The sequence below is a fragment of the Saccharomycodes ludwigii genome, chromosome III, assembly GCF_020623625.1.
Source record: "Saccharomycodes ludwigii strain NBRC 1722 chromosome III, whole genome shotgun sequence".
In the NCBI taxonomy this organism is placed as follows: domain Eukaryota; kingdom Fungi; phylum Ascomycota; class Saccharomycetes; order Saccharomycodales; family Saccharomycodaceae; genus Saccharomycodes; species Saccharomycodes ludwigii.
In genome coordinates, this window is record NC_060202.1 from 1,227,147 (window position 1) to 1,254,207 (window position 27,061).

Sequence of the window (27,061 nt, forward strand, 5' to 3'; positions counted from 1 at the left end):
TCCTAGAATAGAAAGATTACAACTCTGTAAATGTAGGTCAATGAACTAGAAGTAAACCATTTTTTTTTTTTTCTTCTTTTTCTTTCTTTTTCCCTCTTAAACTAAAGAACTCTCTTCCTTATATAGTACTACAAGATATCGATTTAAAAAAAAAAAAAAAAAAAAAAAAAAAGGTATTTTTTTTTCACCGTTTTTCGCACAAATATAAACAATAAAGTTTGCGATTTTTTTTAATTTGTTCAAAAAAAAAAAAAAAAAAAAAAAGATAACCTCAAAAAAAAAAAAAAAAAAAAAATTGTATCCAAGCCACACAGATTTTTAAGTCTGCAATATTTTCTTAAGTATAAAGCTGAAAACATGCACGTGGAATTCTCGGCAAAATAAAAAATAAGGTGAAACACGCGAAAATTTAAATTAAAAAAAAAAAAAAAAAAAAAAAAAAAAAAAGAAGCGAAAAATATTACGTACCTCAAAAAGTAATTGCCTCATTAAAAGCTTTACGCACGAAAAATAAACGTAATAGAATGCTGTTTTTCAACGATTACTCTTATTATAAACAATATGTGTATATATAGCACTTAGCAACAGTATTCATTAATTAAGTAAATATTACGGGTAAATAAAATATAGAAAACGCTAATCAATCTTCCCAAATAGATTTTACATTCTTTTCTCTCTTTTTCCAATGAATTTTAAAATGTAATAAAATTAAACGAATAAAAATAAATAAATCGCCAAAAAAATACCAATCACGTAAAAGCTTTTTTAATTATGTTTAAAACATTTCTCTTTCCCGTTCCTTCTACTTAACACATCAAAAACAGGTTTTAATTTAAAATGTATAATCAATCCCCATTCAAAAATCCATTTAGGAGCTAAATAATAAACCCATCCCATTAACCAAGCTTTAGAACCCTGATAGGTATCTATTGGATCTTTTCTTTCATCACCCAATACTTTAATCACATTTTCCACATAAACCGAAGGCTGCATGGGTTTATTTTGTATAGACATTTCTTGTCTATATTTAAATGCTTCGATTCCTTGTTTAAAATTATAAATTGAATTTGGTGGTAAGGGTCTAGTATCACCAATAGTAGTATCAACGCCGCCGGTAATAACATTCAACACTCTGACACCAAAGGGTTTCATTTCCAAATGTAGAACATGAGCGTATTGGTGGATAGCCGCTTTTGTTGCAGAATAACATGAAGCAAATGGGAAAGGGCAAACACCAGCCAAGGAACCAGTAAATGCGATTGTCCCCCTTGCGTTAATAACAAATTCAGATAGTTCACGAGTTAAATTAATAGGTCCAAATACATTAACCTTGAAAACTTGTTCTAATGATTCATTGGTAACATCCAATGCTGGAAATGTACAACTTTGACCTGCATTATTATATAACAAATCTATTTTTTTTTGGCCACCTGGTAGCTCTTTGTTTAATTGATTTTTAAAATCCAAAATACTTTGTAGATCACTGACATCTAGTTTGACCGGAATAACTTTATCTTTCGCTCCCTCCGCTAATTCATCCCGTAATGTTTCTATCGGTCCTGTTCTTCGAGCTGCGGCATAAACTGTGTAGTTTAGTTTGGTGACTAACTGTTTGGTAAGTTCATAGCCTATACCTGATGATGCGCCCGTTACCACAGCAATTGATGATGATGATGATGATAATAGGGGTTCGTTTGACATGTTCTAACCTTGGGATATGAGAAGAAATAAAATAAAAAAAAAAAAAAAAAAAAAAAAAAAAAGTAATGTATATGGGAGAGGAGAAAGTTTGATATAAGAATTTTGAGTATTCAACTATATTACATTAATGTTTTTAATTTATAATCATTAAGATTATAATAATTTCACGATGAAAAAAGGAAAATGAAAATGTTATATTTAGCATACATTGATTGGATAAGTGTTAATAATCAGTTCCCTTTTTTATTTTATTTTATTTTTTTTTTTTTTTTTTTTTGCGTTTTTCAGGGATAGAAAAAAAAAAAAAAAAAAAAAAGGGAGGAAAAAAATATATACGCAGAATGTCACTGAAATAATACACTGCCACGAAAGTTTCCCAAACCGGACATGCTTCCCATCGGAATAAAAGAAAGGTTTCTCTCTTTTATTATTGGCTCTTTCTCTATCTATAACTCTTAATATAGCTTTTACTATTTAATATCTGTGAATATTGGTAACCTTATATATACTGATGCTCAAAACTAATAAATATAAAACTAATACAACAAAAATTAACTACTGGCAAATTGCTGTCTTGTATAAGGAATCAGGAAATAGTTTTTTTATGTATCAATTGATTTCTTAATTTCTCCGACTTTCTATTCATTAACAATCAAATAATCTTCTTGCTGTCCTACCAAAATTATCTGTTAATAACAATATCGAATAATCTTGTCTTTCTGTGGATGGACAGAGTAATATTTACTTAACATTTCCAGACTTATATTAGCTTCATTATAAAATATTTACTATCAATCTGCCGTTTCGCAAGTGTTTACACATTAGTGTGCTATCAATTGTCAGCATAAAATATTTCTGTTAAGTGTTGCGCTTACAAGGACGAGAAGAGTATTTAAAACGTAAGGACATAACTGAAATTAAATAAGTAATAATAATTAAATTAAATAGTGTATGAAAAACAAAAACAAAAAAAATATATACATATATCGACAAAAATACAACTAATAACTACTATATAGGTTTTTCATGGTTTATTTTTCCCTCATTTGTGTTAATGTTTTCCTGACAAAAAAAAACAATGCTATAGAAAACATAACAGTATAATTAAGAAAAAAAAAAAAGAAAAAAGAAAAAGTAAAAAAGGAAAAGCTATATATATATATATATATATATATATGTAAAAGGAAACTAAAAATTTTAAGTAAAAGAAAAAAAAAAAAAAATAGAATAGAATAGAATAAATAAATAAATAAATAAATATCAATCATAATTATTTACCAAAGACTTCCTTTAAGAAAGCAGCTTCTTGAGCATTATGTAATGGTTTATTACCGGCAGCGACGGAAGCACTTGGATCTCTACCACAGTAACGGGCAACTTCGTTTTTATACTTTTCGGTTTCTTTTAGAACGGTTTGAATTCTTGGGCTAACAAAAGACCAAGCACCCATGTTGAATGGTTCTTCTTGACACCAAACAATATCCTCCAAGTTTGGATAACTGTTGAATAAATCACGCAATTGAGCAAATGGGAATGGGTGTATTTGTTCAATTCTGGCAAATGCAGTGGTTTTGTCTCCTAATTCTTCACGCCTCTTGTGTAAAGCAGTGTAAACTTGACCAGTTAACAAAACCAATCTCTTGGTTTCTTCTTTAGAACCGATAGCCTTCCCATGTTCTGGATCATCAATAATCCATTTGAATTCACCGTCAGTGAACTCCTTCAAATTACTTCTAGCTAATGGATGACGTAACAAGGATTTAGAGAAAAACAAAATCAATGGCTTACGGAATTGACGGTGTTGTTGTCTTCTCAATAAATGGAATAAGTTTGATGGCAAAGTTGGATAGGCAACTTGGTAATTACAATCTTGGTGTTGTCTTTGCAACTTGGCTTCGGTTGGGAAGTGTCTTGGATCTTCGTTGGCCATTTGCAAGTATCTTTCTAATCTACCAGAAGAATGTTCTGGACCTTGGCCATCGTAACCATGTGGTAAAGATAAAACAATACCTGAACGTTGCTTCCATTTGGATTCACCACCAGAAATAAATTGATCGGGAATAACTTGTGCTGTATTAGCAAAATCACCAAATTGAGCTTCCCATTGAACCAAAGCATTTGGAGAGGTTAATGAGTACCCATACTCAAAACCCAAAACACCATATTCAGATAAAGAAGAGTTGGATATAGCAAATTTATCTGGACTTTCACCCAAATGTTCTAAGGGAGTGTATGTTCTATCCGATTTTTGATCGTGTAACACAGCATGACGTTGAGAAAATGTACCTCTTTCAACATCTTCACCGCTAACTCTGACATGGTAGCCTTCCAACAACAAAGAACCAAAAGCCAAAGCTTCACCGGTGGACCAATCAATCCCTTCACCGCTTTCAACGGTCTTTAATCTGTTGTTCAAAATTCTCTTCAAGTTTCTGTGAACTTCAAATCCCTCTGGCCAAGAAGCAATGGTTTTACCAATTCTCTTCAAAGTAGCCTCATCAACCTTAGTTGGCTCATGTGGTAAAATTTCAGTAGCCAACTCTCTTGGGGATTTGAAACCTTCCCATGAAGCAGTCAACCACTCTCTAGAAGTTGGTTTGTATTCAGCACTCTTCTGGTAAGCTTTCTCCAACATGCCCCATACCCATTCTTTATGTTTGTCAATTTCTTCCTTGGCAAAAGAACCCTCAGCAATCAACTTCTCAGTGTAAACATCAATAACATTCTTCTGTTTAGCAATTCTTTGATACATCAGTGGTTGAGTAAAAGAAGGCTGGTCTGTTTCGTTATGACCGTGCTTTCTCCAACCGACAACATCAATAATAACGTCATGTTTAAATTTAGCTCTCCATTCAGCAGCCAGGTTAAACAAAAAGGTCACAGCTTCTATATCATTAGCATTTACGTGGAAAACTGGCGCATTGAAAGCTTTACCAATATCCGAAGGATATGGAGTGGATCTAGCAAATCTTGGATCAGTGGTGAAACCAATTTGGTTATTAGTAATAACATGAATAGTACCACCGGTGGAATAATGAGTTAAATTGGTGAAACCAAAAGTTTCATAAACAACACCTTGACCAGCAATGGCAGAATCACCATGCAACAAGACACCCATAGACTTCTTGTGATCTTCAGTGTCACCCTTGTAATGTTGGATAGCTCTGGTTCTACCCATAACAATTGGATCCTCGGCTTCTAAATGAGATGGGTTGGCAACCAAAGACAAGTTAACAAATTTACCAGAAGTGGTTGGTCTTTGGTAGTTCATACCCAAATGATACTTGACATCACCAGAACCTTCATATTCACTAGGAGCAGAAGAACCCTTAAACTCATTTAAAATAGACTCATTTGGTTTACGAACAACATTAGATAAAACATTTAATCTACCACGATGAGCCATACCTAAAACAACATCCTCAATACCCAACTCAACAGAACGGTCAATCAAAGTCTTGATACCGGGAACAACACCTTCTAACCCTTCTAACCCAAATCTCTTATCGTTTGGAAACTTGCTAGATAAAAAACTTTCAAAAGAAGTAGCCCAAGTTAATCTATCCAAAATTTGTCTTTTTTGATCAATAGAATATTGGAAAGGTTTTGGAACTTCAATTCTTTCTCTTAACCATTCACATTGTTCTTTAGATGGAATGTGAATATATTCAATACCATAACTTGAACAATACAATTTTTCCATAATGGAAATAATTTCTTTCAAAGTCATACTCTTTTTACCATTTTTGGCAAAACGAGGCAAAATACCTGGACCCAACTGAATTTCAGTTTCCAAGTCTTTTTCGGTAAAGCCATAATGCTCTAAAGTCAACTCAGCTGGAATCTTTTTGGACTTGTCATCACCAAAAGAGATACCTAATGGATCAATATGGGCCTTCAAATGGCCTTGGACTTGATATGCACGACACAACAATTGGATCTTCAAATGTAATAAAACCTTTGGATCCACATGGCCATTAAAGTTAATGGCATCAATGGACCCTTGACCAACACCAACAGAATCAACAGCTTCTGGGGAGATCGTTGGTGGAGCAACAAAGGCACCAGAAGCTGGAATATTAGGATTACTCATATTTTTGAAATAGGCATCCCAAGAGACATGAACAGAAGATGGATCCTTCTTCCAGGCCTGGTACATTTCATCTATATAGGCAGCATTTGTTGTTTGCATAAAATTATCACTGGAAAACTTTCTTCTCAATGGTATAGTGGGTGTAATGAATCTGTTGCTTAAAGCAGAAGATCTTAAAATCTTGGCTCTGCTCTGTATTTTAGCAGAACTTCTAATGGATCTCAACATGTTTGCGAGTTTGTATGTATATGTTGAATTATCAAATATATATTAGTAGTATTTCTCTTTATATGTTTTAGAAACTGATGTTAAAGGAGAAAGTTGTAAAATAAAATAAGGATCGCAATAAGTAAACCTAGAATATATTAATTGAGAAGAATTAGGGTTAAAAATTTGATGAGCTCGGACACAACAACCCAAAAAAAAAAAAAAAAAAAAATTTAAAATTAAAATTAAAAAATAAAAAGCAATAGCATAAAAATCACACCTTTAGCATTCCAATTTACTTGAACTTAAAAACGAATATAAGAAAACATTATTCTTGGAATAAAACAAGAAGGAAAGAGAAGAAAGGGAGAGTGGGAAGAAATACCAATAGCAAAAAGAAATGATTTATATTATTCAATTAAAAGCAAAAAAATAAACATTTAAAATGACTTTAAATTTAAGTTGAGGTATACATTAAATATGAAAAGTACAAGAGAAAAACATTAATCATATGTAGAAACTAAACGTTTAAATAGCAGATGCTAACACTTTTTAATGGATTGACAAGAATCAAATTTGCTTATTTATGATAAAAATACTCCCTTATAAAATATTGTATCACTTTATTGGTCCTTTTTTTTTTTTTTTTTTTTTTTTTTTTGAAAATATATAATTTACGTCTTGATTAACTTAGCCAGAAAACAAACAGAGAAAAAGGGAAAAAAATACAAAAAAAAAATAAAATAAAAAAAAAAAGGGGGGGCAGGGCAAGAGAGCAAGGACTGACGAGACAACAAAATTCATTTAATTGTTCCAAAGTGCTTTATAACCCATTATTTCTTTTACTTATTTTAGGTCTGCTCTGTATACGTTCGTGCAGTGTTTGTGCCTTCCATTTCGCCGGTAAAATTAAAAAAAAAAAAAAAAAAAAAAAAAAAATTTAATTTAATTTAATTTAATATTTTTAACGATATATTCTTTAAATTATCGGATCCGTATTCGGAATATTCAAGAACTATCTAAAATAAAAAAAGCTAAAGATTTTATTATTTTTGGCTCTATAATAATTTTTCGGAAGCGATCACGTCAATTACAATACAATATACAAGATTGGAAACCATTTTAAATATGTTAGCAATCACATACTTATTCCCTCCCCCAGCAAATTCCAAGCACACTTTATTGATAGCATTTGTGTGACAATAACGAGAATTTTCCCTCTCTTCTCTTTCCTTATAACATTTACAATCATTAGCAATAGCTTCAACCCTTTAAGTGAAAAAAAAAAACCCCCCCACCAAAATATCTTTTGTTTTTTTTTTTTCTTGTTAAGTCGTGAATTATGCCACAGAAATGACGTTTAAAAAAAACTCCCTTTTCCACGTATCACAATTCTTTTCGAATTGTAGCATGAACAAAGAACCAATATAATTATGAGCTGTCACTATAAGAAGATATTTACCAAAGCTGCATCAGAAAAGCACCGCTAAGATTACAACCTCAAGCATGCCAAGCACAGGCAACTAATTAAAAATAAAGATATTACAAGACACCCAAGAAATAAAAACACTTATTATCAGAAGGTCGATCGGACTTCTTTCCTATTTTTAGTTTCATAAACTTTATACCGTATGGACGTAAAAACGGCTCTTTATTATGTTGAGCGCTAGTAACGTACCATACACGGAGGGACAGCAATATACAAATACACAAAAATAGGCACAAAAAAAGCACTAAATCTATACAAAAAAAATAAGTCAGTATCCACACTCAAATTAAAACTATTACAACCTCCCTCCTGGAAGAATAATTTCATTTCGACATGGACACAAACACAACCTTATTAACTTTCTTCTTTGAAATAAAAAAAAAAAAAAATACTATACAAAAAGACATTTTCATTTATTCCTTTTTCTGGTTTATAAAAAAAGAAAAAAATAAAATAAAATCATTCTTCTTCAACAACAACACCCTTTTCGGAAACATAAATACCATCCAAAAATTTACGGATATCCTTATTTCTGGCCCTACAGACTTGCTGAATATCAGCAGCGTTTTGAGAAACATTCTCAACAGAGTTACCAGTCAAGATCATTTCATCCTTTTGGACAGTGGAGAACTCAATAGTAACACCTTCTCTGACTGGAACCAATCTGACCTTCTTGTCACCCAAGTAGTTTCTGATTTCAACGAATTTAGCACCATCTTTTTCAATAACGTTAACGTTGATTGGGAAATGCGCATAAACATATCTCATCTTGTATTTGTAACCCTTGGTAACACCAGTAATCATGTTGGAAATCAAAGACTTAACGGTTCTCAAAGCAGCAACATGCTTTCTGTCACCATTGTGGACAGTAATTCTGATTTGCTGGTTGCTAATCTTAGTGAAAGTAACATCAACATGTTTTAAGTTCTTGGTCAAAGTACCTCTTGGACCAGTAACTTTAATGTTTCTGGATTTGATGTTGACGACGACACCTTCTGGAATATCTAAGACTTGATCAGTTTGAATGTATTTCATTTTAGGCTAAACTATCAATGTTACTTTTATTTACTTTACTCTCTTGGCAATGAATATTATAAACAGTTAATCTATCCTCATAAAAATGAAAAGAAAAAAAATTGTAGTAAAATTCATCTGTGATAAGATGTTATAAAAGACAGGGAAAAATTTTTTTTTTAAAAAAATAATTCTTCCTTTATATATGAAAAAAATTTTTCATTTGGAAAAAAAAACAACAAGAAAAAATTTTTTATGCAGATTTTTTGGTAAAAAAATGAAAAAATTCAAAAAAAATTATATTATATTATATATATATATATATAGTTGTATGATATTTATTATGTACGGATGTTGTCGTTCCAAAAAACAAAAAAAAAAAAAAAAAAAAAAGAAAGAAAAGATCCATCTATCATTTACGAAATGTAACGATTTGTACAAAAAAAAAAAACAATTGAAGTATAACAAACACATCGCGAAAATTTAAAAAAATATAGAAAGCGATATTGCTACATATTTTGTGGTTATCTGAAGTTAAAATGTTATATACTACTATACATTTAATCTTTTGAGAACTACTCTTCTATTTTGTTTACTTGATTGTACTTCTCAAACCATTTGTCTGTAAATTTTTCCAAAGTTTCAGAGTCATTGTAAACCCATGATCCTTCCTCATTATACGTCCTAGCGTTTTTATACATTGTGTTTAAATCATCTCTGATACCATCCATTGTTGCATATTCTCCTCTTTTACACTTCAAATATATGGTGTTTAATGAAACCGGATTCTCTATAATAATATAATAGTCCGGATATTTTTTTTTGTGTGGTAAAGATTCAAAAATACTGGTGCAGGGATGCCCATCATCAGGATCCACAACTGTATGCATATCACTCAATAATTTATCCACATCTGATATAAAAGTACAGGCCCTAGTTTTTCTCCCTCTTTTTAATTTAGGTTTGTTTTGCTCATTGTCATCAATGGTGATTGAGCTACTCGGATTAGAAGACGCAAATTCCTCCCCATCTTCCAATTTTCTTTTTTTTCTCCCTCTTCTTTCTTTTGTTTGTGCTTTATTTAGTTTGACTTTGATAATGAATTTAGCCTTTTTGGTGGGAGATGATGGATCTTCGTGCTCAATGGATACATTAATACCATTTTCTATTGCTTGTTTTTTTTTGTCCTTACTATTAGCACTATTAGTATCATTGCTATTATTTATTGCTGCATTGTCGTCGCTTGTACCAGATACAATTTCCGAATGATCTATAGTTTCGGGATTGGCGACTACTTCATTCAAAACTTTCTTCTTTCTCCCACGACGACCCCTTTTAACTGTCACTACAGGCTTATGGGGTTCAACATCCCGTTCTTCTTGTTCCTCTTCTTCAGGTATATATACATCTTCAATTTTCTCTTCATTAGATTCAATTTTGTTATTTTCCATAGGTACATGTTTATCAGCTACAACATCCACTTCTTCATCACTTTCTTCAGTAATTCCCTTTGGCTCTTCGACTTCATTTGGCTCAGTACCATTGTCCTCTTCTAAAAGCTCTATTTTCCCGGATTTTCTAGCTTTTCGTTTTTCACGAGCAGCACGCCTTCTAGATATAGCATCTTCAATAGTGTCATTATCATCATCCACTGCCTGTAACCATTGTTCTTCAGTCAACCCATCATCATAATAAACTTTCTTTCTTTCCCTAGTTTTACTGATAACCTCCACCTTTTTCTCAAAATGTTTAGTGACATCCTCTCTAAAAACAGGTGGTAATTCATCCAATCTAATTAATCTAGGAAGAGGTTCCTTTAGCCCCATTGATTTAGCGTCTTCTTCCGCTTTTGCTATCCTTTCTTTATCCATCTGAGCAAATATTAGCTTTTCCTCCTCCGATCTGGCCATAATTTCATTTAAATCATCATCATCGATATCAGGCTCTGCATTTAAGTCTCTATTGGCTTCATCCTCTAATAATTTTCGTAAAAATTGTTCCCTTTCTTCAGCAGTGGAACTGTTATCAAATTTACCCGCTTGAATAACTTTCCCATCAATATTTAGTTTTTGCAGCGCCCTTTCCAAGATAACTTCTTCAATGGAATCATTGCTGATTAATCTCAAAATACGAACCTCATTCTTTTGACCAATTCTATGTGCTCTATCTTGAGCCTGTAAATCCTGATGTGGATTCCAGTCTGTGTCAAAAATAATAACAGTATCAGCCGTCTGTAAATTTAAACCCAATCCACCAGCTCTTGTAGACAATAAAAAACAGAAATAGTCTGAGTTTGGCGCATTGAATTCTTTTAACATAGAGGTACGTTCTTCAGCCTTCGTGCTACCATCTAAACGCATATAATTCATATTTCTCATTCTTAAGAAATCCTCCATAATATTCATGACTTGTGTCATTTGGAAAAACATCAAAATACGGTGGCCTGTTGCTTTAAATTTGGGTAGAACCCGATCTAATAATTCAAACTTTCCCGCACAACGAACTAATAACTCAGTGTTCCACTTACCACTCGGATTAAGAACATGTTCAACCTCATTAAACACAAATGGATGATTACAGATCTTTCGTAGTTGCATAACTTTATTATTTAAGCCTTTAATGCCGCTTTTGTTTGAGCCTTCAGTATCAGAAACACCAACAAAAAGGGCATTGTGTCTGACCATTTGCTGATACAAGACTTGCTGCAAGCTGGATAATTTGCACTTGATTACTTTCTCAACTTTGTCTGGTAAATCCTTTTCTACCTCCTTTTTCAAACGACGTAATAAAAAGGGTCTTAGAACCATGTGTAACCTTCTAATAACTAAAATAGCCTCTTCTTCAGTCAATTCCAATTTTTCCTGGCTACCAGTGTTTGCAAAGGGTGTATTAAACCAATCTTCAAAAGTTTTAGATGAATTGAAAATCTTAGGCAAAACAAAATTTAATAAAGCCCATAATTCAGGTAAATTATTTTGTAATGGTGTACCGGTCAAAATTAATCTATTTTTGGTCTTGTAATAGTTAGACAAAGTGAACGATAGCTTGGATTGGGTATTTTTCATCCTGTGGCCCTCATCGATAATCATGTGGGCCCAATAATATCTTGAAAGTAGAGCTTTATCCTTGATGATATATTCATATGTAGTTAATACAACATCAAAATTACCAGAACGTATATCGCGTTGTAAAAGTTTTCTCTGATTTGGAGTACCTTTGTAAATAATAGTTTTCAAAGTTGGTGCCCATTTTTCAAATTCTAAAGTCCAATTTGTTATAGTAGATAATGGAACAATGACCAAAAAAGGATTTTTTTCCCTTTTCACTTCGTACAGGTAAGCAATTAATGAAATAGACTGAATAGTTTTACCTAAACCCATTTCATCAGCTAAGATACCATTCAAATGATTGTTATATAGTGAAACCATCCATTCTAACCCCTTTAACTGATATTCTTTTAAAGTCCCACCAACTAAAATACTCGGTTGTTTGTCAATTTTTTCCACAATCCGATGGGCAACTTTGAAATAATCAACTTTTTCACGATCGGTAACTTTTTCCAAGGGCTGCTCTTCGGCTTCTCCAAGTATATTCGATTTGTCCGCCATTATAGATGACGCCTGTTGTAATTTAACTGCATTTGTTAATGAATCCAAAAAAGAATTAGTCTGTTTTAATAGATGGGTAATTCTTGTGTCTTTGGTTTGGTCCAATAATCTCATATATGCTTCTTGATCATTGCTTTTTAATGCTTGTAAACGTTGTCTAGCAGTGCGTTCAACTCGCTTTTGTTCTTCCTTTTCAGCGACATAATGAGCACTTTGCATATATTTACCAAATGTGCTGAATTTTTCTCTTCTATTCCTGAATGATGCCTTGGAAGCATAATTTATAATGTTGTCTATTTTCATCAAGTGTAAATTACGCTCCTTTTTTCTTTGATTCCTTAATTGTTCACGTTCTAATTCCTCAGCTAATTTTGCCGTATGTGGTAGTATAACTTTTGCTCTTATTTGGACAGATCTCTGAGCAGCCAAGGTCAATGGTGATTCTGCTAAACTTAGATTTTTATAATGGGCTTGAGTGGCCAAACTTTTAATCAATCTTTGGCGTAGACTCTTGTGGAAAGTTAATAGTTGCAAACTTTTCAATTCAATCAAAGCCTTAATCTTTATATTATCAATTCTCTCTGGTATATCCTCATCGCTTGTGTTCATAGACAAAGAATCCTCTAGAGAGTAAGTACCTAGATTTGCTGGCAAATTTTCTAAATCCTTAATTCTGCATGCAATATTCTTAGATATTAGATGCTCGGTTTCAGTATCTCCCAAACAAAATTGTGTTTGTTCTTTTTTGCTTAAAAATTCATCGTTATTATTTCTATAATTATAACAACCAGTTAAGCCTAGATTAGAAACTAATTTCTCAAAGTCACCATCTAATTCTATTGGTTGGATGCTTTTATTATTGCTAGGTTGCAAATTTTTGGTGTTGGTAATGGCATCATTTTCCACGGATAACAAAGATGTTGGTACATTTAAACCTCTAGATAATAACTTGAATGATACCAATTGTTTAGATAATAAGTCTATGTCAACATCATTATTGGTATCTTTTTTCATTATTGTATTAAGCTTCTCCTTATATAAGTCAACATCATTGGAAACTTTTTGTAAAACTTTTTCAATTGCAAGCATTTCATTATTTTGAAACCGATGGTGGTGCTGATCTTCCTCTTCTTTTTCTTGCTGCTGTTGTTGTTGTTGTTGTTGTTGTTGTTGCTCAGCTAAGCTTGAATACCTTTCTATTAAAAATTTTAGTTCCTCCTCGTCTTCTGGGAATGGAATGGAGAAAGTTAGTGGAGCGGCAATATCATTTAATATTGTGGCGGTAGTGGTAGTGGTGGAAATATGTGTGCCATTGGTTTGTATGGTATTATTATTAAGACCATTAAGAATAGTTTTTTGAGGCATCGACATTTTTCAACTCAATAACTCGAACGTTTCTTGTTAAATGGATATTAGTATTTAAATCGCGTTTTTATATGGTGTTTTTTGTTTTTTTTTCTCTTAGTTTATTCTCTTAGTTTATTCTCTTAGTTTATTCTCTTAGTTTATTCTGCCTTTTTTTTTTTTAGCCTGTTTGTTAATATTACTATTTCTTGGTTCTGTCAGCTCGAAAGTTGTGACTTTTTATCCGTGTTCGTTATATGTTTATTTATTGATTTTAAGAATGTTTGTCATTTTAATTACTGTACTTCAAACGGAAATTTAACATTAAACCAAAAAAAAAAATTAAAAAAAAATAAAAAGTGAAAAAGAACAAAATAAAAGAATTTTTTTATTTTTTTTTTTTTTTTTATTTTTGTTTTATTAAGGGAAATATATATAATAGGTCTGGGTGTCTGAATGTCTAGGTGGCAAAGATAGAAAAAAATAATAATAATAATAATAATAATAATAATAATAATAAATTTAAAAAAAAAAAAAAAAAAAAAGAAACGAAAAGAGACAAAAAAAATTATTTCTTGTAGCTTTATAACATCTTACCTTGCATGACACCATACAACACAACTATACTCACATTGTTGACAATATTAAATTGTATATCCAAATAAAAGGTCCATTGTAATATAAATAAGAAAAATTATACTATGACCACTTTATCTAAGTCCGCTAAAGCTCAAGCTAAAATTGCAGTTTCAAATGTTTTAGATTCTTTTCTACCAGGATTTAATGCCAATAAAATCAACAAACAAAAGAAGGTACATAAGAAAAATTCAGTCCAATTAATAAGTGAAAATTTGAAAAAGAGAGTAGAGTTAAATGAATTTGACTCGCAAAAACTTAAAAAACAACGTAAATTAAAGGAAAAAAAGGAAATCAAGAAAAGAAAAAATGACGAAAAATGGCTAGAAAAACAAGCAAAGTCGGAAATATTAAAACAGCATAAAGAAAAAGGAACTTTAACTCCCAAAGAACAAAAGGTATTAAATAAGAAAATCATTGCAAATCGTAAACGTTTAGAAGAATGGGATTTGGATGAAGACATTCAAGAAGAATTGAATGATGTGCAACAAGAAATACTACAAGCCACGGATATAAAACTCGTAGAATCAAGGAAAAGAAAACAAAATAAAAAGAAAACCCAGTTTACTACCAGTACCGATGGCACACAAAATACAGGTACTCATGGGAAGCGTTATACCGGTCTAACACCAGGTTTAGCTCCAGTTGGGTTAAGCGACGATGAATCGAGTGACAATGGATTTTAAAATATACATATATACATATATATATAAATATTACTACTGTATGAATACACAAATTCTTTATAATTAATAATAAAAAGGCGAAAGTTGTCTATTCAAACAAACACCTGGCCCAATTCATAATAGGCTTGTCTTGCATCAACTGCGGCTTTACGTACATTTCTTTTTGGATCGTCCAATCCAATTATTAATCCAGTTATTATACTTTTTTGGAAAGGTTGCAAATAATTCAATGGAAGCGAAGTTGCCAATAATTTCAATAAAAACAATGAGAGTAATCTTACTGATGTTGTATTATATTCATCTCTATGATCTATTAATTTTAAACTTTCAGTAACCAAGGTATGAACATGAGTTAATAACAGGTCGGGTGAGGTTTCCAAAGTATCTTTTATAGTCTGTAATGATGAGACTCTTACATCGCCATTCTTCATTTCTAAAGCATGAACCAACAATGGAAATAACTCTACAATGTATCCTGTTTTTATTTGCAATGGTGTATATCTCAAGATAAATGATAATGCAGTTAAATAATTAAATTTGAATTGTAAATTATCAGTTTCTTTAAACATAGTGACCAATTTTGGCACAGTCATATAAAAAATTTTTTGTTTATGTAAGGCTTTGACATTAACATTCGAACAACCTTTAACTTTTTGAAATATTGGTATATCCAAAACTAAAATAACAAATAACTGAGCTACAACATATCCAATATTTTCTTCGGATAATTTACTCATTAGATAACTAATTATGGAACTAGCAGTAGGTGAATTAAATAATGATAAACCTTTGGCCAACCAAAATAATAAAGAAAGGTCTAACTCTTCATAGTTATCTCTATTAAGTGGGACGCCCTTGTTGACAAGTAAACAACATAACTCTAAATAGCCCAATTGAATAGTTTCATCATCATCAACAGATACAGTTGCCAACTTGATTGCATCAGTTAAATAATTGGGGGGTAATTCAACAGCAACCAGATCAAACGAGGCTATCATCTTTAAAAATGGAATTATTAAGCGAGATGGAGTTTGCAACACTTGTCTTTTAAGCAAAAATTCATGTTTAATAATAGTATCATAAACTTCCAATTGATTAGGACATTTCAATAATATTAAATAAAAGATGTCACTAATAATATTTAAATTATCATTTTCATTCAATATACTTGGTATAAAAATAAGTTCGAACAAATTTTCAAAGATGGCATCCTTCAAAGTAACGGGATATTCAATAGATGCGGAAGCAATAGGATTTGCAACCAAAGATTCTTGGGCTTGAAATAGCGTGTCCATGTTACCATTGATTAGCGTGTAGATGGTACTCAATAAAATAAAACTATATTCAGAATCACATTTTCCAGAAAGTTTATTTAGTATCTTTGATAATTCAATAACACTTTCTTTAACCAATTTATGTCTTGAACAGGAAAAATCTATAATAATTTTTAAGACTTTTTCTGGGTTTACCACGTGTGGGTCTGACAATATAAATAAAAATCTATTTAAAGCGACTTCGTGAACGATATCCTCATATTTCCCACTGATGCTTTTCAAACCTTCCAAACATGAATGATATAAATTTTTATTAAGATCTCGCTCTCCACCGGATAACAATGTATCGACTAGATATTGTACAATGATGAAAACTTCATTCTTCAGTAAATAACAGGGCATTGTCACTAATTTAGTAAATTGTACTATAGCCAAAGTTTTAACAGTTATTTCTGAATCCGAGCTGCCAGTTAAAGCTTTACTCAAAAGTATGAATATTTGGTCTTTATAATTCAATAATTCATTTGACTTAACTGTGGTTTCATCTTCAACACAATCTTTAAAAACATTGCAATAACTTGTCAAAAAAAAGGACAAGTTTAACATCAATAATTTTTGGGAGTGCAAATTTAAATCGGATAATTCATTGTCATCAAAAAATACTGGTAAAATAATTTTTAAAACTTTATTAAAACAATCTTCATTGGTCGAAGCAATAGAGGATAAAATACCACAGCTTTGCCTCAAGTCTTTCTCGTGGACAAAATTTTGTTGCAAATCATCAAAAGCCTGCTTTAAAAATTTGTCAAATGGGAAATCACCTAGTTCATATAATTTACCACTTAAAGATTGAATAACTCCTAGGGCATCCTGATAGTTATTAAATCCATCACTATCATCTTTTTCATCATTATTATTGTGAATAATTTCAAACTTTAGGGCATTCCAAATTTGTAACCAGTATTTTACGGTAGTGGTAGGGGCATAGTTATCAATACATTTTTGTAACGTTAGTAAGGTGTCATTTTTGACGGATGGAGAAGAAGCGGTCATTTTGTCAAGTAAATTGCTAAAAGCATCGTTGCCAAACGCACTACATGCAGAAATAGCGTCTCTTAAGGCTAATTTCAAGTCTTGGTTGGTAATTTTATATGGATCGTTCTTAGGTGGCTTAAAAGTAATGGGGAAATAGCAAAATAAGGTGTCAAACAAATCCTGTGTAACTTTACCATCATTAGAAATATGGAAAGTAGTACTGACCTCTTTATTCAATTTGAACGATAACAATAAGTTCTTGGGATCCTTTTCACCATTACTAACATTTAAAAACGCTTCTATAAAATCTGTTTCTAATTCCTTGGAAGCCAGTATTTTTTCTTTAAAATTATCAAAGCAAGTCTGTAGTATAGCAAATGCAAAATACCTTATTGAGGCAACATGGTTTGTTGGCGTGTAGTTGTCGACATCCAAACATTTTAATAGTGATACAACATTTTCTTTGAAAAACCATTTCATATTGACTAGAGAATTGATACCTTTCATAGTTTGCTTCAAAACTGATGAATCTGTGGTAAACTTATTTGAATAGTATTGAAAAATAACATCGACATCATTTTTCAGTAATAATTCTTTGGGAATAATTTCCAAAGTATCGCACAAGAATTGAAGGGCACACTCTCTTTTGGAATTACCTTGGTCCAAATCATCGGAGGCTGTTAAATCGGATTGTAATGCTAGAATAATATCTATTAATTTGAAATTTTTAGACTCTAGATTTTTGGTGATGTTTTCGCAAACTAATTTACATTTTTTTATATTTTTAATACGCCAATTAGCTTTATAAGTTAGAATATCGGCTTGTAACTCGGAAAGAGGTGTGTTCATATTTTCTTGGTCTTTACCTTGATAAAATTACTTGCACAAATAGAGATTAATTTTAACTCTTGAATTCTATAAGAGGGAAATAGCAACAATATACAAGTTATCAGCTTGATTGTTTGTTTAATTAATAGTAAAGTTTTGAAACTGAGCAATGAAAAAAAATTGAAAAAAAATTAAAAAAAGAAAAAGAAAAAGTTAAATGCACCCGATAATTAAAAGAATAGTAAGGTGGCGTAGTGAAAGTTAGGGGAAAAAAAAAAAAAAAAATAAAAAAAAGACACTTACTGAAAATAGTTTGTTTGTATACTTTTCAATTCCTAAATTTCCATTTTTCATGAACAATTTCGCCTGATCAAATTATAAACATTGAAAACCTCAATTAAACAATAACAAAGTTGTTTTCGTATGAAAAGTAAAAATTTACTATTTTAGTTCCCAGGCCATTTTATTTTTATTATTTTTATTATTTTTATTATTATTATTTGTTTATTATTTTCTTTAAATAAATTATTTGGGCAAACTTTCTCGTATTTTTAAGCTAAAAATATTATATATACAATTATACTTACAGTGCCTCCTCCTAACAACTTTTTTTTTTTTTTTTTTCCTTCTTCTTTTTTTCCCTCCCCCTCCTCAGCATCTGTCCAATTTTTTTTGTCAAAAAAAAAAAATTATAGAATATTCAACTTTTAAATCTTATCCACAATTATTTTTTAACTACTCATTAAAAATATTCAGATATATACATATACATATATGTCACAGGCTTGAATACCATATAATTATTTCCAAGTACGCAAAATACTTAGAAAAAAAAAAAAGAAAAAAGACAAATTAAAAAGCTAGGTATCATATATATATATAATATATATATTATATACATCTATATTTTGAGACAAGGTGGGAATTAAATATTTTTAAATATAGAAAATCAGAGTAAAATACAAAATTTGTCCTAGAATGAACACACAATACACCTTTCCTTCCACTAAACCCGCGTCTTCTACGCTAGAAAACACTCATGATTCATCTGAATTGTCTTCACCTCCGCCCAACTTTGTCGCTGCTACTGATAATAATGAACCAAAACAGCAACAACAAACTAATATAAATACAATAACGGCAAATGCAAACTACAGTTCCCCTCCAGATCAAGAACAAAATTTGCATACAAACATGACCCCAACCCTTTTAAATACAGAACAAATTTACAACAACAAAATACAAAATGCTCAACAACAAACCGTAAATATAAGCAATGATAGCAATAGTAATACAAATAACGCACAGCTTTACCCTGTACCACAGGGTTTTGTTGATCAAAAAGAACGAAACCATATTTTGAGAATAGATATACCTCCTCCAGAACCATCTAATGTTGAGCTTATGAACGGTATGAAAAACAGTCTTATTGTTACTACCGAAACAATGATGTACAATGAAAACCCGCAACCGCAACCGCAACCGCAACCTCAACTAGAACCTTTATCCACCACTAGTAATGCTTCTTTAAGTAACATACATGCTCAAGTAGCAAGAAAACAGTTAGCCACGGAGTGGAAAACTTCTTCAGAATATGCTTTGCATATTTTATTTACCAAATTTGTGAGATATAGTGAATCGATGTTGAACCAATGTTTGAAATACTCTTTTCATGAGGAGCCCCAAATTGTGAATATTATTGGCGAAGGGGTCGATAAAGAATTTGATAAAATTATAAAAGCTTTAGGATATATAGCGAGAACAAACCCAAAACCTGTGATCGATGCTATGATGTTCTGGAGAAAGGCAAAATCAGAGCTAGCCACCAAGGCGGGTGGTGCGGTTGAATTACTAATGAAACAGTACAAACAGTCGTCCCAACCATCAACTCCAATAATAACGACAACAGCTACACAGACCAATAACACAGGTATCCATCATTTTTATCCTTATACTCGTCGTCATCAATCAAAAACATCTACTGGTTCTATTTCTTCTTCCTCTGGAAATAGTGCCTCTCCATTTAAAAACGGATTTGACCACAAGCAGAAAGCATTAGAAAGACAAATAGAACTAGCCAAAGAAGCCGCCTTTCAAGCAGATAGGAAAAGTATGATTAGTATTTATATCTTATGCAGGGTCCTTATTGAAATTGTTAAACAGTGTGTTTATACGGAGTCCAACTTGGAATTGATTCATAAATTGGAAGAAATTGTATTTACTCAATTGAAAACCACCGATCCACTATCTGTATCTACTAGTATTATACGGTCTTCTAACTGGAATAGTTTTGCGGAGTTATTAGGTTGCATGAGCGATATAAATTTTGTAAGCGTTAGTGATAGATTTATTGCAAGTCTAGAAAAAGTACCAGTATTGATATCAAAAGAAGAAGAACCTAATTTCCAATTATTAATTTTAGGTATGAGATATTTGAAGTTGAAGAATTACCCCTTGGAAAGATTTGAGGAAGGAGCAGATTGTATTAAATCCATTGCCAAGTTTTTTTCAAAATCACAAAATATTGCTGTGAAATTAGCCTATGCAGATGTTTTAACTCATTTATTGTTGCCTCTTGTTGGCGATTTGACTGCTGAAGTCAACCATCCCGACTGGGTCGAAGCAATGGAGATGATTATTAATACATGTACCAAATTGAAACACGATCACAAGTCCTGGGCAAGTTGGTTTAAGTTGACAGTAACTGTTTTATGTGTTTCTCCACAGGAATTGTTTAGCGTTAGCTGGCTCTCTTTAATAGAAGATAACGCAATTAAACTGAAATCAAAAAGTTTAGAAGAAAGAATTAATTTTGCCGTTGGAATTTCAAGGCTAGTTTGGGTGTATTTATTCCGCTGCACAGAATCATTAAATAACACAGAAAAATCATTGAAAAGAATATTTTCATTATTTATTAAACCGAAAAAAAAGGATAATTGGGTAACTACCGATTCTGCTTTATTGGAGCCACTAGTAGACATTTTAGTCACCATAAGTTACCAGCATAGTACTTTAGTAATTGAAAACATTTTATTGCCCTTATTGAAGTTGGGATTTAATGGCAGTTCATTGGATAATGTACAGCATGAAAAGTTAATGTTGACTATATCCGCATACAAGGGCCTATTACTATCGAAGGAACGTCCATCTTTTCCTTCAACTGATACTAGGAACTATGATCTTGATTTAAATATTATATCAAATAAGGCGTCTGATCCTAATAGTCAAGATCATGAAGAAATGTGTTCGCTTATTAATAAGTTATTTTTGTTGTTAGATTCCACCATTGGATCAGAGATTTGGTCTCCTGAAAACGAACACCAAAGAACTCCCTCCACACCTTTTCAACATATTTCATCATTTGGGTTTTCCTTTAACAATAACACCAACAACAATAATACAAATAATAATATTATTGGAAATAATATTGGAAGTTCCAACGGCACTGCATCTTATGATAGTTTAGGGAATAAATCGGATCTAAATGTTGCATTATTCGCTATCATTATTGAAGTAATTCCATGTTGTTTGGCTGCTTGTAATAACATTCCATTTAAAAGTACGATTGAGATTCTATCAAGGAATGCTGTTCATAAGGAACAAGTGATCCATAAGACTTCAGAAATAGCGTTGCGTGCACTTGCCTCAAAAAAGAACCCCTATACACTAATCACCTGGTTTGCCAAATATTCCTTTGATTTTGACGAAAAAACACAATCGAGTTATAATACATCCTATTTATCATCAACTGAATACCAAGATTTGCTAATTTTGTACACAGAATTGTTAGAATGCTGGTTAGAACAGTTTCAAAGATCAAACGAAGAAGCTGAAAAAAAAGAAATTGGCCTTGATGGAATTCATTTGCCATTCCAAGATGAGAACAATCAGGATAAAATTGTTACTCAGGAATTAGAATATAAGAACACATGTACTGTTATAGAAGAGGTTGAAGGGAATGGCTTATTCTTCCTATGCTCGCATGATGCTGGTATCAGGAGATTGGCTTTAAAAATCCTACGATCTGTCGCCAAGTTTGACAGTGCCATGTGCGAAAAGACTACAAAAATGGAAAAATCACACAGCAGAACTTCGTCAAGTAAATTTTTTGCCGAAAGTGGCTCAAGATTAATTGATATATTAAACACTTGTGATTTTTCTAAATTGGTACCAGCTGATGTATTATCCAAGCTGAGTACTGCTGAAAAAAGCCGATTAGCAAAGCTAAGTAACAAACACAAAAAGGGTGTCTTGGTAAGATTGGCAGAAAGTGACTACGGCGTTGATGCTGCTTTATGGATGCGAGGATTCCCTAAGCTTTTAAATATAATTTTTAAAAGTTGCCCTATCACAATGGCCCTGTGTCGGTCCATAGTTTGTATTCGATTAGTTCAGTTACATGAAATTATTTTGTCTATATCAAACAACACCCACGTTGCTACGAATCCTAATGTTCTACCAGAAAACATTGTATCTGAATGGAAATTGTTTTTAATAGTTGCATGTTCCCTATTAACTTCAACAAATGAACAAAAAATGCACCTTCCTGTAATGAAAACCCATGGGAGGAAAAAAAGTCAGCAAATATTTACTGTTCATCATCAAAAGATCAAATCTGCACGATCCATTTTCAAAATGTTGTTGCCATTGTTGAACACTAAGAACCCTTTGGTTAAAGATGCTATTATTTCTGGATTAAGTTGCATCAACATAAATATTTTCAAAGCATTTTTGGAAAGTGTTGAAAAATCGCTATGCAATTGGAACTTTGAAAGTCAGACTAATCAAGTTAGAATGGAAATCTTTCATATTTTAAATACTTCTTCATCCTTTTTGAAGGAACCTAGTATTAATGAAGATGAGTGGATTTTACGAAGTTTGGCAAATTTCCTACAAAATGCGAAAAAGTTTTTAGAAGATCCACGTGTGCAGATTTCTCCGACTTTTCAACCTTTACGTGTCTATTTTTCTGGATTATTATGCAACTATTATAAAGCTATCGTTGGCCATCCAGATATCATGCAAGAATTATTCCCATTTGAAGCAAGAACATCATGTTTTAATTATTTAATGGAATGGTGTGGCTATGGTCAATATTCTAAACTTTGCAAAGAGATGTATTCTCAAATGTTGAAACACTATCATGGTACTCGTGATATCACATCAGTGGCAACCTCACTAGAATTTTACAGGACAAAGTTGGAAACATCCTCTTTGGAATGCATGGTTACTTTGTTACAAGGTCCAGTTACTTACGAATTTAACCCCATTGGGGACTCTGAGCCCATTGTAATTTCCTTTGACATCAATGATCTATTAATTTGGATCAATTCATTGTTTTCTTCAGATGAGCCTAATCTCAGACAGTATGGTTGCTCGGCCTTGCGGAATTTGTTACAAAATAATGTGGAAAACAAGGATTTGTACAATAGAGTATTGAAACAGTGTTTTTTTCATAGTGTTAGCCTAGATGTCACTGAACTGTATTATAAAACTATTTGTGAGTCATTGTTGAAGGGTGAACTTAAAATGACTATTAATGAGGACGATGCTGTTACTTTAGGATTGTATGGTATCATAAGTGAAAATAGAGATATTCGTACATATGCTATTGATTTATTGTCTACTATTGAATCAGAATTGCACAACTCTTCTTATACAAAGGTGTTTAAAGAAAGAATTGCTAATGATTCAAAGACAGTATATAAAGCTACTGCAAAAGAGATATCAAACATTTTCGCGGAACTTCCAACACAAGAACAAAGATTGAAATTATATTCCAAGTTATGTTTAGTTTTAGAATTGTTAACTTTTGATTTGAAACACGATTTATTAATTTTGTTGTTGCCATGGGTTCATAAATTTGTGTTAAAAAATTCGGATGAACTCGACACATTTATGGTATTAAATAACACCGTAGGTATAACTGTAATGTGCAATGATATTTTCCCAATGGAGGTAGAACAACTTTGGATTTCATTAGGAAAGGGCAATTCATTTCAAAATTTACATGTTGCCTCGGACTACATCATAAAGACATCTATTCTCTCACGTAATCCAGAATACGTCAAGGTTTGTAAGGATATTATCCTATATTTATCGAATGTTCCTGGTGGACTGGGTGTTGTTGATAAATTATTAAATAGTTTAGAACCAAAATTCACCATTCCGAACACCAGGAGTGTTTTTAGAATACCGGAAAATACAAAGTATGATAATATTACTGACGTGTTTAGATTGATTAACTACACGGGTAAAGATGTGCACTTTTCAAGGGCACAAATATCCACTATATTTTTGGTAAATTTGTTGTCTTTATCCAATGAAGCAGTTAGTGCGAAAATACCATTGTTGTTACATATATGCCTGGTATTTTTGGATCACTATATACCGATTATCCAAGAGTCTGCTGCGAAGATACTATGTGATTTGATCTATGCTTTAAATCCATCGCACGAAAAGAGCGAGCAGACAGTCAAAATCATTAAAGATAACTCGGAATTGTGGGCTTACAATCAATTGGTGAAGGATAAAAAAGGTGCTAGATCTCCGAAGACAATGGACTTGGTTATTAAAAATATCTTATTGATTATCTCTGGGAAAAGTGAGTTGCAAGAGGAGTGGCAGCGCATTGCATGCAAGTGGGCCACAACTTGTTCAGTCCGTCACATTGCATGCAGATCTTTTCAAATATTCAGATCTTTGTTAACTTTTTTGGATTTGAATATGCTGGAGGAAATGCTACATAGATTATCAAATACTATAGCAGATGAGAACCCAGACATACAAGGGTTTTCCATGCAAATTTTAATGACGTTTAATGCTTTAACAGCAGAGTTATCACCGGAAAAACTAATTGATTTCCCTCAGTTATTTTGGGCTTTGTGTGCATGTTTACAAACCATTCATGAACAGGAGTTTATTGAAGTATTGTCCAGTTTGATAAAGTTTGTATCTAAAATCGATTTGGATTCTATTGACACAGTTCAGTGTTTGATTGCTACTTTCCCATCTGATTGGGAAGGAAAATTCAATGGGTTACAAGAAATCATCATGATTGGTTTAAGATCTTGTAATTCATACGAATTATCAATGAGATTTTTGGATAGATTAAATTTATTAAAAGACACTCAGATCGTGGCTAACTCAAATACTAGGTTGTTGTATGCTTTATTAGCAAATATACCAAGATTTATGTACACTTTTGATAAAAAGGAGTATTTGATAGAAATCCAACAAGGTGCAGAAAACTTGATTGAATTATGCGCTATGTGTAACCAGCCCTCTTTATCTAGGTTGATTGATTCTTTGGCCAATAATAAATTTAGATCTAAGAAAGATTTTATAAGTCAAATTGTTAGTTTTATTTCTAGGAATTATTTTCCAGATCATTCTGGGACCTCATTGGTATTTTTTTTAGGCTTATTATTTAACAGTACCGATTGGATAAGGCTCCAAGTTTTGGAATTTTTAAAATATATTTTCCCATTAGTTGATTTAACAAGACCGGAATTTTCCGGTGTTGGAGCGGACTTGATATCTCCATTGTTGAGTTTGTTATTAACTGATTATGATTTTCAAGCTTTGGAGGTGTTAAATTGTGTACACTCTATCCAGGGAAGTAAAATCGATAAAGATATTTTGAGGATAAGTATGGGCAATAAAGAGATCAAGAAAAATTATGCAAAAATTGAAACACTATTCTACGTACCGGATGATGAGGGTGGATGGTCTATTCCCAAGCCTGCTATTGCTGCCGCTTCAACGAGACATAACGTCCATGCAGTTTATTCAACATGCCATATCAAAACTTCTTCCAATATTGGTGGTAATACCAATGGTGGTGTTCCTTCGAACAATACGGTAACTATTTTGGACCACAATAATTATACCACTACTCCTACTGATAATATTACTAATAACAATAATAGTGCAAGTGTTGTGGTTCCTAATACAACTACACTAATAGATAATGCTAATGTAGTAATGGCGAATGAAGTTGCTGGTACTAACGTACCATATGTTTTTCAAGACACGTATACCGACGATTACAGGAATACGAATGAACAGAAGAGGCCACAACAACATATACCAAGCACCGAGAATGTGATAGCTTCTGGCGAACAACGCTTGCAGATCACTGCCGACACAGATAAGTTACTGCAACAGCCACAAAAACAACACCAACAAGAAGTTGCAACGGACACCTTGAAAATTAAAGATGAACAAGGGAGGAATATGCAATACAGGGAAATAACTAGAAAAGCAGAAGAAGAAAAAGAACAACAACAACAACAACAAGAAGAAGAAGAAGAAAAAGAAGAAGAGGAGGAGGAGGAGGAAGAATATTATAGAATGTACAATAACATGATATTATTTGATGAAGAAGAAGCAGCAGCAGTGGTGACAACATCAATTGAAGAAGACGAAATAGATTCTGATTATGGTGACAATCATATTTCATATATTAGACATAAACTCAGTAATACTGACATTAACGCTGCTAGTGAAAACAATATCAGTGATAATCGCTATACAATAAATAATAATACTAATAAAATTCTCGATAATACTGTTGGGCTTACTATGAGAGAAGAAAAGATACTCAAGCCCGGCAACAGTAACAGAGCGAACAGAGACAAGAAAAAAAGAAAAAGTAGAAAAGGAGGAATCAGCAAAAGGGGTAGATCTGAAGAAGAAAGAGAAATTGAAGTTGAGTACTATGACAATGAATCTATCGTAGGGAACGAGGATCCAGATGCTTCTTTAAGTCATATGTGGGCTGAATTGGATAATTTGGATGCATTTTTTACCAAAGATTCCAGTGAATTTTGGTCAAAACCATCAAACGACTTTAAAGGTTTATAGATTTATTTTTCTTTTTTTTTTTTTTTTTTTATATTCTTTTTCGGTAATATACGTTAACATTATATATATATATATATATATATATTGAATTGAGACTTAGATCTATCGGTATAGTACCTTTCACGAAAACTATTTAAGGTAACACCACTATAATCTTTAAAATATAATGATTATTTACTTTTAGGTACTAGTCGAATTAATTTTTGCAATAATAAAAAGAAATAATGGACTTAATTAAATGCTAGCAAGAAGTAAGTCTTTGTCCAGCTACTGAAAAG

At 32.0% G+C, this 27,061-nt stretch overlaps 7 protein-coding genes across 7 annotated transcripts; 2 read left to right on the forward strand and 5 right to left on the reverse strand.

Annotated features, from left to right (window-relative positions):
• Positions 1–765: 765 nt before the first annotated feature.
• AYR1 (acylglycerone-phosphate reductase) lies at positions 766–1,701 on the reverse strand (the record flags this gene model as incomplete). The annotated part of the gene is made up of 1 exon (XM_046077477.1): positions 766–1,701. The coding sequence occupies one exon, from the start codon at positions 1,699–1,701 to the stop codon at positions 766–768; it is 936 nt and encodes a 311-aa protein (XP_045935245.1).
• Positions 1,702–2,971: 1,270 nt separating this feature from the next.
• On the reverse strand, positions 2,972–6,022 carry KGD1 (alpha-ketoglutarate dehydrogenase KGD1; the record flags this gene model as incomplete). The annotated part of the gene is made up of 1 exon (XM_046077478.1): positions 2,972–6,022. The coding sequence occupies one exon, from the start codon at positions 6,020–6,022 to the stop codon at positions 2,972–2,974; it is 3,051 nt and encodes a 1,016-aa protein (XP_045935246.1).
• Positions 6,023–7,949: 1,927 nt separating this feature from the next.
• RPL9B (60S ribosomal protein uL6) lies at positions 7,950–8,525 on the reverse strand (the record flags this gene model as incomplete). The annotated part of the gene is made up of 1 exon (XM_046077479.1): positions 7,950–8,525. One exon carries the CDS (start codon positions 8,523–8,525, stop codon positions 7,950–7,952), a length of 576 nt encoding a protein of 191 aa, XP_045935247.1.
• Positions 8,526–9,079: 554 nt separating this feature from the next.
• STH1 (RSC chromatin remodeling complex ATPase subunit STH1) lies at positions 9,080–13,483 on the reverse strand (the record flags this gene model as incomplete). The annotated part of the gene is made up of 1 exon (XM_046077480.1): positions 9,080–13,483. One exon carries the CDS (start codon positions 13,481–13,483, stop codon positions 9,080–9,082), a length of 4,404 nt encoding a protein of 1,467 aa, XP_045935248.1.
• A 674-nt stretch (positions 13,484–14,157) lies between these two features.
• Positions 14,158–14,778, forward strand: RRT14 (Rrt14p; the record flags this gene model as incomplete). Its single annotated transcript, XM_046077481.1, has 1 exon — positions 14,158–14,778. The coding sequence occupies one exon, from the start codon at positions 14,158–14,160 to the stop codon at positions 14,776–14,778; it is 621 nt and encodes a 206-aa protein (XP_045935249.1).
• A 92-nt stretch (positions 14,779–14,870) lies between these two features.
• MET18 (Met18p) lies at positions 14,871–17,936 on the reverse strand (the record flags this gene model as incomplete). Its single annotated transcript, XM_046077482.1, has 1 exon — positions 14,871–17,936. One exon carries the CDS (start codon positions 17,934–17,936, stop codon positions 14,871–14,873), a length of 3,066 nt encoding a protein of 1,021 aa, XP_045935250.1.
• Positions 17,937–18,893: 957 nt separating this feature from the next.
• Positions 18,894–26,783, forward strand: TAO3 (Tao3p; the record flags this gene model as incomplete). The annotated part of the gene is made up of 1 exon (XM_046077483.1): positions 18,894–26,783. The coding sequence occupies one exon, from the start codon at positions 18,894–18,896 to the stop codon at positions 26,781–26,783; it is 7,890 nt and encodes a 2,629-aa protein (XP_045935251.1).
• Between the last annotated feature and the right edge of the window lie 278 nt (positions 26,784–27,061).